The sequence below is a fragment of the Aulonocara sp. 'chitande type north' Nkhata Bay genome, linkage group LG6 (assembly GCF_057382095.1).
Source record: "Aulonocara sp. 'chitande type north' Nkhata Bay isolate Kocher_YH1m ecotype deep benthic linkage group LG6, A_spYH_male_GT1.1, whole genome shotgun sequence".
NCBI lineage: Eukaryota > Metazoa > Chordata > Actinopteri > Cichliformes > Cichlidae > Aulonocara > Aulonocara sp. 'chitande type north' Nkhata Bay.
The window spans coordinates 36,805,866-36,820,071 of record NC_141349.1 but is presented as its reverse complement, the minus strand read 5'-3'; the positions used below and the strand labels follow the sequence as shown (position 1 = coordinate 36,820,071).

At 39.4% G+C, this 14,206-nt stretch overlaps 1 protein-coding gene across 2 annotated transcripts; it reads left to right on the top strand.

The window, feature by feature from the left end:
• Window positions 1–2,786: 2,786 nt before the first annotated feature.
• Window positions 2,787–13,602, top strand: LOC147328404 (ADP-ribosylation factor-binding protein GGA1-like). 2 transcript variants are annotated; one of them, XM_086296740.1, is made up of 17 exons: window positions 2,787–2,880; window positions 3,555–3,639; window positions 5,071–5,146; window positions 5,253–5,351; window positions 5,648–5,771; window positions 6,843–6,943; window positions 7,234–7,314; window positions 7,797–7,934; window positions 8,045–8,126; window positions 8,212–8,322; window positions 8,444–8,587; window positions 9,559–9,602; window positions 9,819–10,009; window positions 10,113–10,384; window positions 10,494–10,663; window positions 10,847–10,957; window positions 11,713–13,602. In XM_086296740.1, exons 1-17 carry the CDS (start codon window positions 2,832–2,834, stop codon window positions 11,821–11,823), a joined length of 1,989 nt encoding a protein of 662 aa, XP_086152866.1. In that variant the 5' UTR covers window positions 2,787–2,831; the 3' UTR covers window positions 11,824–13,602. The 2 variants fall into 2 exon arrangements, with proteins under 2 accessions (XP_086152866.1, XP_086152867.1); XM_086296741.1 differs by lacking the exon at window positions 2,787–2,880 and adding an exon at window positions 3,397–3,414.
• The last annotated feature ends 604 nt before the right edge of the window (window positions 13,603–14,206 follow it).

The window sequence follows — 14,206 nt, the reverse complement described above, 5'->3', positions numbered from 1 at the left end:
GTGTTTTCATTGTCACACAAATGTATACATTTTCAGCTTAGACTGAACGTGTTTGTTTGTCATTCTTTTCAAAAATCAACGATTTTAGTAGCAACTATTGTATTAAAACATTGCACAGACGTTTTACTCTGATTACACAAACCTTATGTAGGAGTAGGTCACAGATAAGAGGTATTCATTTGTAAATTTGACCTCTGACCTCACAGAGATCAAATGTGACAGGATATTTGTACTGTAATTTTCAGACTATAAGGATATTTGTATGTAAACTATAATTTCATATTAAGAATCCACATCAACACGTTCTCACTCTCAAAGTGTAAAATGTTACACTAGGTGACAAATCGTCAGTATGTTACGCTTTTGGCCACCCAACATGTCCCTATGTTACTTGTTCGGAAAAATGAGGAAACATGAGAACCATTTCGAATCAATCTACACGTGTATGTTTATTTTACTGTAATTGCTTTGGAAAACACTATCTAACACGATTAGGTTATGATACGGGTTAGGATTAAGGTTAGGGTTATGGCTGGAATACACAGCTGGAACGTGTATTACACCGGGAGCGTCATTCTATTGGATATCATCCACAATCCGGCGCGTATCAAATGGATGCGGAAGGTTACCTTTCACGTGTCTGTGGGACACCTTGGAGCGCGACTAATGGTCGGTATGTTACACGTCGGGAATGAGAACGGGCTGTCCACATATATTGGTAAGATAAGATAAGATAAAACTTTATTAATCCCTCGGGTGGGTTCCTCTGGGAAATTCGGTTTCCAAAAAAGCACAGCACCGACAGAAGTTACAGAGTTACAGAATATTATATATATATATATATTTGGGAGAAGCAACCTGTCACTGAACAGACTCTTCTGGTTGTTAATGGCCGTGTGCAGAGGATGCCCAGCATTGTCCATAATATCCAGCAGTTTCTTTAGTGTCCTTTTCTCTGCCACTGTCACCAGAGTGTCCAGCTTCATGCCGACCACAGAGCCAGCCTTCCTGATCAGTTTCTCCAGCCTGGATGAGTCCTTCTTTGCTGTGCTGCTCCCCCAGCACACCACAGCATAGAAAAGTACTCCAGCAACCACTGACTGGTAAAACATCCTCAGGAGCTTCCTGCAGATGTTAAAAGACCTCAGCCTCCTGAGGAAGTACAGTCGGCTTTGGGCTTTTTTATACAGGTGCTCTGTGTTGCATGACCAGTCTAGTTTGTTGTCCACCCACAGCCCGAGGTACTTGTACTTGTTGACCACCTCCACCTGTAATCTACTAAATTTTGCCAATACAAACAATGGCAGTAATGAATTCATTCATCAATATAATAATTAATATATATAAATATAAAAACACATTTACAAAAAAAAATTATTCACTGTCTACTTTAGCAGAAGGTTTTTAGCTGAAGATAGTTTAACCAGCTGTTTTGCCAACACCTTCATTTTTATCATTTAGCATCATTTTAGAATATAATACATTACTGTAGATCAGGGGTCCCCAATCCCAGTCCGCGAGGGCCGGTGTCCCTGCAGGTTTTAGATCTCACCCTGGGTCAACACACCTGAATCACATGATTAGTTCGTTACCAGGCCTCTGGAGAACTTCAAGACGTGTTGAGAAGGTAATTTATCCATTTAAATCAGCTGTGGTGCATCAAGGACACATCTAAAACCTGCAGGAAACCAGCCCTCTTGGACTGGGATTGGGGACCCCTGCTGTAGCTCAAACAGCATATGAAGCATTTAAATTCAGACCAACCTTATAAGCGTATAACACCGATGGGGAACAATGTGTTCTGCAGAATACTCTTGATACTTTAAGAGCAATTTGCCAATAATACAGATTCATGTGTAGTAAGGTGGTTTCATTGCTACTTTTATTAAAGGAGTGCTTCTAAAAATTGAGGTGGTCATCTCCGCTTGCATTTCTGTAAAAGCCACAGCATGCCACCTTGGGTAAGAATATGTATTCTTAACATTTTGCTGTCACAGTTTAGCTGTTTTCATTTCCACTGACACATCAGCTCCTAAGACCACAATACTACTACCAAAGTACTACAAGGATCCGGAGAAAAGGACAGAGGGGGGATATAAAATATACCAAATGTTTCTTGAATTGTTAGCACAAGTGTATATGTGTATGTATCTAGTCGGGTTTATATGCAGTAGTGCTCACTTGTTTTCTTTCATTTTATTACTTAACTGTATTTCATGTAAGTCATTGATATTAAATATTGATTTTACAGAGGGGTGGTAAGAGTTTGGTTTGAGATTTTCCTGTTAATATTTGGATATTTTTCTTGCATTAACAATTTTTTGATTAGAAAAGCAGAATAAAAACGTGCAAATTAGCTTAATTTATAGTTTGTTATACTCCTTCCCTCTAATACAAATATTTAATTTCTAACTCTGAGTGTAAGTGCATAATTTAATAATAAGTGTTTCTGCTCACAAATGTCCACGAGCACAGACATGCACGCAAAAACTGCGTGACTCCTCGCTGGCTGTAACTCACCGCGCGTGTTCACCTGGAACGTCCTCGAACCTGTGTAGGGAAAAGAATATGAAAATATGAAATTGTTATCACAGTCAATTAGATAAATGGATTTGTGTTTGGCACATGTTTTTTCACCACCAGAATCCGAAAACTTTATTAATCGCCAATAATAAAATTAGTTGTTAATGATCTGAGTTCAGCTGAGCTGTAGTATCTTTCCCACCGCTGTTTGATGAGATCTTCTCAAAGCCCTTGAAATGTTTCGCTATTCGCGCGATATGTTACAAAAGTCTCGCGATAGCTTGCTTCTTGTTTAGAATTCTTGAAAGATGGCGGCGGCGGCGCCTCCAGATGAGGCCAGTCTGCAGTCTCGCATCAGTAAGTTAGCAATTTATTACAATACTCGATTAGGTTTTGAACGTGGATAGATAACCGAAATGCCCCTGAGGTACATCGACATATTTAGTCATTGTGAATTTTTCGCTGACGCTTATAGCTTCCTCCCCCGGGAGCAGAGAGGAGTCAGCGAAAGCCATTAAATTAAAAAGTGCAGCTGGCGATGAGGAACAAACTCAAACAGTTATATACGGTTTCATAGTTGCTTCATTATGAGTTTAAAGGTAGTTTACTGTTGTCCGCTTTAGCTCAGTGATACTACAGAAAGGTGACATTTAAATTTAAAGGTGTCAGTAACGCTCAGCTGAAGGCTAAAAATCAAGCAACTAGTTAGCTTCTGGTTGTTTCCTTGAGGACCAAGTTTAGCAGGAAACCTGTCACACCTGGGCTATAATCTGACACACGTCTCCAAAAGCGAGCCACCCTCTTCATCTGCTCCAAGCAAGAGAGCTGATTTACATATTGCACACGCTCACAGGCCACAGCTGCTGCACAGAGTCAGGTGTAAAGCGACAGGTTTGACCGCCTTCACAGATCTACAAATAACAATCCGATTTAAAGTGGTTCTGTCCCAGTTTTCAGGTCTGAAATTCAAAAACACGCCAAGCATTTAAAGCAAGTTGAGGATATGTTTGTTTGTTTTCAATTTTACACAGATAAGGCCACCAATCCTCTGAATAAGGAAATTGACTGGGACTCAATAAAGGGATTCTGTGATCAGCTCGAAAATGAACCGGAAGGGTGAGTCGATGATGATTCCTTTGTTTCACAATTTCACACTGAAATGGAGACTAACGTGGTGTACCAGCGGTTGACATTATCATCCTGACAACTTGTGTCCCTTTGCTTTCAGTTTTTTAGAGTAGTATTGATTTAAAGGATTGTAATGCATTTTTTAACAGTTTGCTTGTATGTGACATTTTTAATTAATTTTAGGGATGCAGGGATTTAATGGTGAAATGTCTATATTGGCTTTAAATAATTTTACTTGGAGCACTTCGGAAGTCTTGAGCCACCCCTAATTTCTTTATATTTGGCAGGAAAATGGGAAGCGGGTGTAGGGAGTTATTAAAATATGCAGAAATAAATGGAAATGCAATATACAAGAGAAAAAAAAAAAACAAAGTTCGTAGAATTCCAACGTGGTTGAAAGTGACCACCTTTATTCTTCTATACAGGCTTGATGACTAAAGAAGAGAGATACTGTTGCTCTTCTTTAGTTATCAGGAACAGCTCTCCATGCTTTTTGAAGAACATTCAATGCCTCTTCTTTGGATGTTCCCTGTAAAGATAATCCCACGTTGCATCAATAATGTTGAGGTCTGGCATCTGGGCAGACTATTCCATGATAGTTTTCCATAGTATGTGTGTTTTTTGGGTTTGTTTTTTCTCTTTTTATCCAGGAAGGCTTTTACTGCATTAGCAGTGTGTTGGGATTATTGGCATACTGTTGATCAGATGCTTTCTAAATTGTACTGTGTGTTGGATAAAAATCTGACAATAGTTTTCTGTGTTCATAATTACAAGATCTATAAATGCAGCCCCAAACCATGACAAAGCCTCCACTGCGTATTATAGATCCCTGTAAACACTCACTGTTGTACCGCTGTCCTGACCTTCTATGTATTGATTTGAACCAAAACTTTTACATTTGGATTCATTGCTCTCTGTTGTCACAGGCTTTTCAGTCCAGTTCTTGTGTGATTTGGCATACCTCAGCCTTTTCTACTTGTTTCCTTTCCTTAAGAATGGCTTATTCCCTGAGTCGGGTGCCTTTTTAATGCATGAATTCATAAATCAGTATAAAGTGACAAAAAACATCCCTGAAAATGTTCAGGTATGAGGACTGAACTGAAAATGAATGAAAAAGCAGCCGACTGTCCAAAGAAAGACCTTTAGAAAGCCTGAAGAAGAACTGCTCAAGATCACTTTTTTAAAAAATGACACTGAAATCTTCCTCCTTGGAAGGAAAGTGTAAAGACACGAGGTGGCTCAAGAGATTTCCACAGTACTGTAAATTTGCTGATGCCAGTGGCAGATGTTGGTTCAAAAAATTGGTAGTGTTTAAAACCAGAATTTTATACTTAGTATATCACTAAAAATTTAAATTAAGGTGTTGTACAACCTCCTAAGTCTGTCACTGTAGTGAAACCTTTTTGTTTGTTTTCTCAGGCCTCAGCTTGCAACCAGACTTCTGGCACATAAAATTCAGTCTCCTCAGGAGTGGGAGGCGATGCAAGCGCTAACGGTAAGATCGTCCTGCACACAGCATCAACAAGTGCAAAGGTCTGTAGGATGTCATGTTAAACTCTGCATGTCTGTGCAAATGTAAAACCAACAACCTTTGAACACAGGTTCTTGAGACGTGCATGAAGAACTGTGGAAAGCGATTTCATAGTGAAGTGGGGAAGTTTCGCTTTCTCAATGAGCTAATCAAAGTGGTTTCACCAAAGGTAACGACTGTTGTTCTATGTTTTGCCTCACCAGTTTGGCTGTAACCAAAGATCCATGTGAAGGTTTTTATAGTTTAGTATAACTACTGAAAATGACAGCTATTTGATGAATCTCACAAAAGATTGAGCTGTATTTAGTTTACAGTTTGTTTGAAAACACAGCCTGGATAAGGTTTTAATATTAAATCTTGTACCAAATAAGTACTTTCTTCTGACCCAATTTCATTTTCATTTGTGAAAGAATAAGTCTGTTTTTCTTTAGCAGTAGTTAATACCCATTCCCCCTCTCTTTGTAGTATTTAGGAGCCCGAGCTCCAGAGGCAGTGAAGAAGAAGGTCTTAGAGATGATTTACAGCTGGACGGTGAGACTCCCAGATGAGACCAAGATATTGGAAGCATATCAGATGCTGAAAAAACAGGGTGAGCTCTCCTGATGTTTTAGAGTTTTATGTGTAACCATCAAGACAAATGACTTCTACAAAGTTTAAAATAATGAACTTATGTGAAAGCTCAGATTCAACCGTATTTTTCTTGTCTTGATGCTGTATGATGTTGGTGACACAGATGTCTTTAATAATGGTTGTCACAGCAGCCCTTCCTGTCTGCTGTTCAGGCCTTTTGTTTGTGAGAGGCAGCCAGTCAGGAAAAAGGTGCAGTGTTTCTCAAACTGCAGATTGCAAAGAGTAAAATTAGGCTGAATTAAAGATCCTTTTCTTGAGAACAAATAAGTGTTTTCTTATGATTCTGACTGTTATTTGACTTTAATTCTAGTTTTAATCATGTTTAAAAAAAATGTGGCTTGTGGGTCGATGGATTCTTTTGGTTTCTGACGTGTGGAATACCAGAAAAAGTTTGAAGGGAAGGTGGGCCTAAAGGTAGAGGACATAGGGCTGTATTGAGGTCCAGCATAACATAAAATGTCATTATTTTGAACTGTTAATCATGCAAAGCTACTCCACCTGTTTGAAGAATGAAAAATAATAGGCCCCCTTTAACAGTCTATTGTTCTCCGTGGTTGCACATTAGTTCATCGTACATGTTTTATGGATGTTTTTAGTTCCCCCCTTTTTTAGTGTTAATGTATTTTTTGGTTCCCCATTCTTTTTGATTAGTAGGGAGAATGTGTCAGTTCTCCTTTCTAGCACAAGCATGAGACCGATGTCCTTAGTCATGGTCATCTGAACCCAGTCTGATTGCAGAAACAGACTTTCCCCTCCAACAGCTGTCATAAATTCCTGGATTATATTAGTATTAAACTTGTTTTTTGTAGTTTTTTTTTTTTTTATATATTTGAAGACTCATTTAAAATTATTTAATGGGTGTAGAGTATTAAAGCAGTAGTATCACAGGCATCGTAGTTGAAACAGAGGTCAAGGTGACCGCGATTCTTTATCTGTGATTTGTAAATAGAACCGATATTTAAAACGCAGGTGGCCCTCTCAATAGATGTTGTATTTTTCAAAGGTTAATGAGTGTTCTTGTTTTTTCCAGGCATTGTCAAGCAGGATCCTGTGCTTCCCGTTGACAAGCCCCTCCCACCCCCTCCACCCAGAGCCAAAAGTGCCATCTTTGAAGATGAGGAGAAATCCAAGGTGTATATATTACACAAGTAATCAGGACGCACCAATTACATTCGATAGACTTGTGAAATCATGGATGTGTATTCCTGCACCAACGAGTTGACATTTCAGGTTTTAGAAACAAATCCGTCATTCATTTTCTGTCCTAGGATGGGCTTTGTTCCAACAGAATCATCACGAGTTTGTTTCCCATCAAATGATGTAAAGTTGAACTCCTGGGAAAAACTGGGGGAGCAGCAGTTTAAAGAATTCTCTTCCTCTTTCCTTTCCTCTCCTGCTTCTGTCTCATCCTGTTTTTTTAGACGCTGTCCCGCTTGTTGAATAGCACTCACCCTGAAGATTTAAGAGCAGCAAACAAGCTCATTAAGGAAATGGTCCAAGAGGTGAGTCATCGGCTTTGTTTGCTGCGTGAGGTTTACAACATGTGCTCTCACATACATGTCCCTTTGTTTGACTCGGTCTTCTTCAGCTTTTATGGAGATGGTGTATTCATTTAATATTTATGGCTTTAGTGAAATGATCAAACATCAAGGCTTAAATGTTTTGATAAATTATTGAGAATGACTGTGCAGAGTAATAAAAAACTAATACTGATCAAGATTAATGACAGTCAATCAGATGCCACGCATGAATTTTGGTGAAATAAAACTTAAATTCATTATTAAATGACTTAATTATAGGGTTTTAAAATGTGCACTTGCTTTACTTTCATATTTTGTGGCATTAAATATTAGTCGTGAGGTATAAGATGTTATTTATTATCATTACATCTGTCCTTCATGGCCTGATTGAGTGAAAAAATTAAGGTCCGCAAAAGTTTCTTTTGATCTTGGGCACTGTGTGATCTCACCGAACGTTTCGTTAGGACCAAAAACGAGTGGAGAAAGTGTCGAAGCGAGTGAATGCCATCCAGGAGGTGAAGGAGAGCGTCAGCCTGCTGAGCCAGCTGCTGGAGGGCTACAATAAGGAGAGCTGTTCCCAGAGCAACCAGGAGCTCATTAAGGTTTGTAGGACGCAGCACATTAAAAAGAGCTGCTGCAGGTCTCGTGCTCCCACTGGTACTGCTCAGCGGGTGTGTGATTTTAGGGTTTCATGATGTATTTTTTATTGCAGGATCTCTACAATCGCTGTGAGAAGATGAGGCCTACCCTATTCCGATTAGCGAGTGACACTGAGGATAATGATGAAGCTTTAGGTAAGATTGTTACCTATACAAACAGATAAAAATTAGGCCTCAAAGGGTAAAATTTTTGTCTTACTGATTAGTTTTCTGCTTACAGCGGATATCTTGCAGGCCAATGACAGTTTGACGCAGGTCATTAATCAGTACCGACAGCTCGTAAAGGGAGAGGATGTGTCTAAAGATGTCATAAACTCGTCTTTACAACCAGGTGGGTGCCTTCAAAGTCACAGCTGAAGATTGCAATAAAGTCTTATTTTCCATCTATTTGAGTTTACCCTAATTCTCCCTCAGTTTCTGAGTCACAAATGAGTATTTTCTTTCCAAATCAGGCAACAGTAGCTCAGCACTTGTGGATCTGACAGGCCTTAACATATCAGCCAACACCGCACCGTCTAACACAGACTCCTCCAGCCTGCAACTTCTGACTCAGAATATGGGCTTGAGCCTCTTGGATGATGAGCTCATGTCACTTGGTAAGCAGGAAAAATCATGTGGTTTGTGAACAAAAAGTTAGAAAGCCAGGAAGCACATCCCAGTCTGCTCAGCACAATTCTGCCTTATTTTCCACTGATTCAAGCGCAGCATCCTGCAGAGACAGACCTCCTCTGTGATCCTGACCTCATTTTCCAGAGACACCTGTGTATAGACATAATTAAGGAAAATACGAAAGAGTGAAACATAAAGTTTTTAGATTTTTGTTAGCGCTCATTTAGTTTTTAGGCAGCACAATTGGAACTTTTTTCATTATTTGAGTCAAGTTTTTCTGCATTTAACGTGAATAATGGCTACAGCTAATGTTAGAAAGTCACGTCAGTTGACATGCCAAGTGCTGCAGAGCAGAGGTCATTGGGCTGTTTTCAAGTAGACTTTTTAAAAAAAATAAGAATCATGCATTTCTGCTCCTTTCTCCTTTATAAGGAGGACAATCCTACAGTTTCATTTAAGATTACAAAAACAGATGAGAAAAGTCACCTGTGATAAAATGCAATGTTCTGTAATAAATTTTGAACAAAATTATACACTTTAATGTGATCTAATACCTAGCGGAAAAGAAATGTGTTGCTGGCCAGATCACAAGTCTAGTCTCTTTCCCTTAGTACAGTATAAGACTGTAGTGTATGTAAAAGATTGATTTCGCCATTTTCGATTCATAAAATTCATAAATGTTCAACAGGGCGTGACTCTAGTTAGAGCACATTATATGTAATCTGGCTTCTTTCTGCACCAAGTCTCTTACTTAGTATATTATATTACACGTAACACAAAAAGGATGATAAAGCAGGGTAGTGTGGACATACCTTGTGTGTGTGTGTGTCTTCAGTTGCAGTGACTGTGTCTGTATACAGTGTGTGCTCTTTGTTTTTCCTTTAAAAAGGCTTCAGTGATTCCAAAAAAAATTACCTTAAATTGGATGTAATCTAACTTTTGTTGTCTGTTCTCTCAGGACTGAATGTAACTGAAAACGGTGACTCTCAGAACAATTTTCAGGTGCGAAGTAAGATGATACTTAATATGCTCACAGTAAAATTGTGTGACATGTTTATTAAAATCTTAAACTTACTTTACTGTTACCCAGCTGTGGTTCTAAATAAATCATAGCATGTAAAGATCTTACACAGTGGATTCCTGCCACTGGTTTAATTTTCTGTTTTATGCCATCTTCATCTCCTTTTACACTAAAATAACTCAGTTTTTCTCTCTCAGTCATCAGATATAACAGAGGTATCTACTCAATCTGCACCAGCTTCAGTGTTGCTACCAGCTGTAGTTCAGAAACCACGGGCTCCACCAGTAGAGGGGGCTACTGCTCCTCCTAAAGCCATGGAAGAGCTGGATCTGTTGGGAAAGGCACTGCTGCAGCAGTCTCTGCCTCCAGAGAGCCAGCAGGTCAAATGGTAAGTGCTTTTGTCATCACCTTTGTAGTGTAACGTGCTGTTGTTGGAATATGACATGCGCAGAGCTGCCATATAACATGTGTCCTTGTTCTTTTTCATGTAGGGATAAGCTGCAGCCTCAATCAAGAGTCCCTTTACGAGATCTCCAGGCTAAATCCAGCTCAAAGCCCACACCTGCTGCGACTTCCACCTCCACCTCTAGTTCTGCTACTGCTCCTGGGGCCAGTTCCGTCATCCATTCAGAGCAGTCTGATGCTGTGCTGCTCTCCAATCTTACACTCACAGTTACTGACAAAGCCTCATTACCTACTGCTGACACTTACGACAGCATCTCTCTAGCTGATGTTACTGTGCCTCTGGAAATCATCAAACCTAGTAAGCACTGGAACAAAAAGTTAGCCTTAGTCATGAAAGGTTTTGTGAGCTAATATGGAGGTAACATAAATTGAAATCCTTTCTTTTGATTTATTTCAATCTATTTCAGGCACCTTGTTACCAGTCACTGTATTTGATAAGCACAGTCTCCGGGTTTTGTTCACCTTTGCCCGCGACTGCCCTCCATCACGACCTGACGTGCTGGTGGTGATCATCTCCATGCTGTCTTCAGCTCCTATTCCTGTTACCAACATCCGCTTCCAGGCAGCTGTGCCCAGAGTAGGTTCCTGTTTCCTGAAATTCGTACTGATGGTAGCAATGGCCATGTCTCATGCTTTTGATCCAGAAATTCTTCTTTGTTGAGATTAAGTCAATCTCTGTTATTAATTTGAGAGCTTTTGTTGTTTTAGCCAGCTGGAAAGCATGTAGGTTTTAATGTGTCAATGGGTGTACATTATCTAGGTGATGAAAGTCAAGCTTCAGCCTCCCTCCAGTACTGAGCTGCCCGCCTTCAATCCCATCTTGTCTCCAGCTGCCATCACACAGATTTTACTGCTAGCGAACCCTCACAAGGTAATCTACGTCTTCAACCGCATTGTTTATACACTGCACTTTGCTTGAGATCGCCTCTGGTCAGAATATGCATTTTATTCATTTTATACATTTACCAGTTACTCGTCAGTGTTTTATCTACAGTAGATCAGTCAGCATGCCCCTCCACAGTTCGAGGTAGCAGGCAGGACTACTGTCACAGAAGCAAAGCTTGTGTTGTTTCTTTATGTGTACTGAGAATATTTTTCACTGCTTTAATTTGCTATAATTTCATTTAATTTGATAGCTTTCATTTGCAACACGACACTAAAGCGGTTATTTGCTCTAAAGGCAGACTCTTTTGGCAAAAAATGTACATTTATCTCAGAGCACGGGTTACTGTTTAACGTTTTAAAACACAAGTCGCAAACAAACCGATGAATGCAGCAATTGCCACGTTCTCTCAGGTAAAATTACTGTTATTAAAGGAGGCTGGTGGCTTTAAAGAGAACTTCCCTGTGCTTAATTGGTGTTTGTCTGAAGCTGTGAAAATACTGTAAATAAAACTGGAACACTTTAATTGACATTGTGTTTAGGTGGCTAAAATATATTTCTTTTTTACCTTCCTTGCAGCAGTATATTGCTCACCTTCTGTATCTGATCAAAATAAACTATGCCTTTTTAAGGAGAAATGTTGATGATTGTATACTAAAAGTGCAAATGCAGCAAAGAACAGTGATAGGAGTGAAACTGCATATCACTGATGAGTTAACCTGTTTGCTTTTGTGTCGTCACAGGAGAAAGTCCGTTTGCGGTACAAACTAACTTTCAACCTGGGGGACAAATCTCACGATGAATCTGGTGACGTCGACCAGTTCCCACCTCCAAACACTTGGGGAAACCTTTAGTGTGAAGGACCAGTATCCTGTCATGTGATCTGCTGCTTCCTTTACATTTAGGTTGAAGCTTTCCCTCAATGCTGACTGAGGCCCGGAGACCTTTACGCTTCTGTGGTTTCAAACTCTGGAAGCAGTTGCGGGAACCAGCTTCCACCGCGTGCCTTGGTTCACAGCCTTTTTGTCCTTTTTTGATCATATCCATGTTCCCGAGCGTTGTTGCTGATCGCTTTTCTTTTCCTGTCCAACAATCAGTCCAGCGCAGCGACATAAAGCCGACATGATTCAGTGCAGCGGCTCTTGGTAAAACATGTTTTAAAAATTGAATGTGTGCATTTGTCCAGTATACATACTGCAAAGTGTTAACATGTAATAACAGCTCATATCTGACATTTATGTTAAAGGAGATGTTCGATCGGAGACTGCATTTCAGCAGATGTTTGAGCGTTCATGGCAGATCTGTCACTTCATACTCACTTAGGTCAGCTGAATGTTTCAAGTGAGGTTTTTAAACAATCTTACCAAAAGCCAGAAAACATTTTGGGATTTAGAATATTCTTTGTTTTCTTATTCATTTCTTATCAAATGATGGAATTTAGCACAGCTTTGGTGCAACGCGTTAGCAAACCGCCTCCAGTTTAAATGAAAACTTGAAGAGGAAAATAAGACAAACGTTCATCTCCCACTTATGACACCACCGAAGACGTTTTCCATTTGAGCCAAGGGGTAGAGCTGTTTAGCGTATGAAGATAACGATCTGTAATGATGCAGTAACTAATTCAATGATGAATTGGAATGTGATTTATTTTTTTCCTTTTCAAGAATAGTCTGAGTTTTAATGTATTTGGAGGTATTACATATGGTTGGTGTGGGTGTCAAAGCTGTGAGAATGCGCCTGTTTTCACAGCAGCCGTGTTAGCGGGTCATAGTAGGAAAAGCACAGGTGTGACTGAAAACTCGAAGGAAAGCTTTGCTTTGTTCGGCTGGACCAATAAGTTTGGATTTGTGAGCCAGCATGGAGAATACCAGGACCCTGAAACTGAACCGACTATTGTTTACTTTTTTGCTTTTTAAGATTATTTACAGCGGTGCTTTTTCTCCTGTTGCGTCAAAAGGCCCACAAATGAAATCGCTGCCTCTAAAAATATCTGCACTTTTGTGTTATTAAAAGATTGGGACACTTTATCACCTTATGTTACACTCAGGATTTTGAGTTAATCTTACATGCACTTATTGTGTCTAAATTTGGCAAATGAAATCATTCCCGTGTACACTACATGGTCCTTTCGTTTTTTTTTTTTTTATCCCTTTATATGGTTGATTGACCCGGTCTTGAGGTGACGTCACTGGCATCTGGTTTGATTCTGCCATGTGCCTGAGATGAAACCTTTTCTTTTTCCTTTTGTACATATATATATATATATACAAATGGCTGATCTGATCTTTGTTTTCATTTGTTCATATACTTACCGGGAAAGACTTTGTGAAACAAATGACACACAAAAGTGAATTCATGGGATTATTCTGATAACCACGGCTGTTGAGTTGATTGGAGCACAGTCTGTTAAGAGGCAATTTAAGAAATCACTCACTGTGTAATATTGATTCCGCTGTACATGTATTAAATTTAATTTGATAAATTGACCCATGTTAAACTGTGCAATTTTCCCTTTTTAAGATGGTTCTATGTTATAAATCTGATGTTTTAATTTATCTACAGGCAGTTTTACTGCTAACATCTGGGATTAAACGGAAGAAAGCAATAATAAAGATAAACACTCCAGGTTTTGATGCTCTAGCAGTTTGTCAATAAGGTAGAGTTCATCAATTATGGGTAGTTGGTGTGATTCCATTCAGATTTGCATTATAAAAATACAAAGGACAAGCAGGACTGCCATAACGGTATCAAACATAGTTTTTTTTGGATAATTTTTTGTCTTTACCAGTGAAGGCAGATAGGAAAGTGGGGCCAAAGAGAAGAAGACTTGAACACAGGCTGCTGCACTCTGGTTATGCAGCATATGGCTGGCTGCTGACCCACTGAGCTAAACTGGCACCCTTCTGCTACTACTACTGACATGTAGGTGTGGAGGAGGCTTTCCACTCGAAACAAATTTAATAAATTAAGTCGATATTATACTTTTTGTGGCACACTCTTTAAAAACTAGAGTTCACAACTGTAAGTCTTATTAGGCTCATCCATGCTCCACATGCTGTGGCTTTGTCCGACTTTTGAGAACTGCTAGGTTTGGGTATTAATAGGCCAGCTAAGATTTGTTATTATTGCCACAGCTAATTGCACGTTTTTAACAAAAAGGAATAAGTAAATGCTAAAACCGAGAGAGCAATTTGTGGTATGGTTATAAGTAGATCAGAGTGGATTCCCCCTTTACCA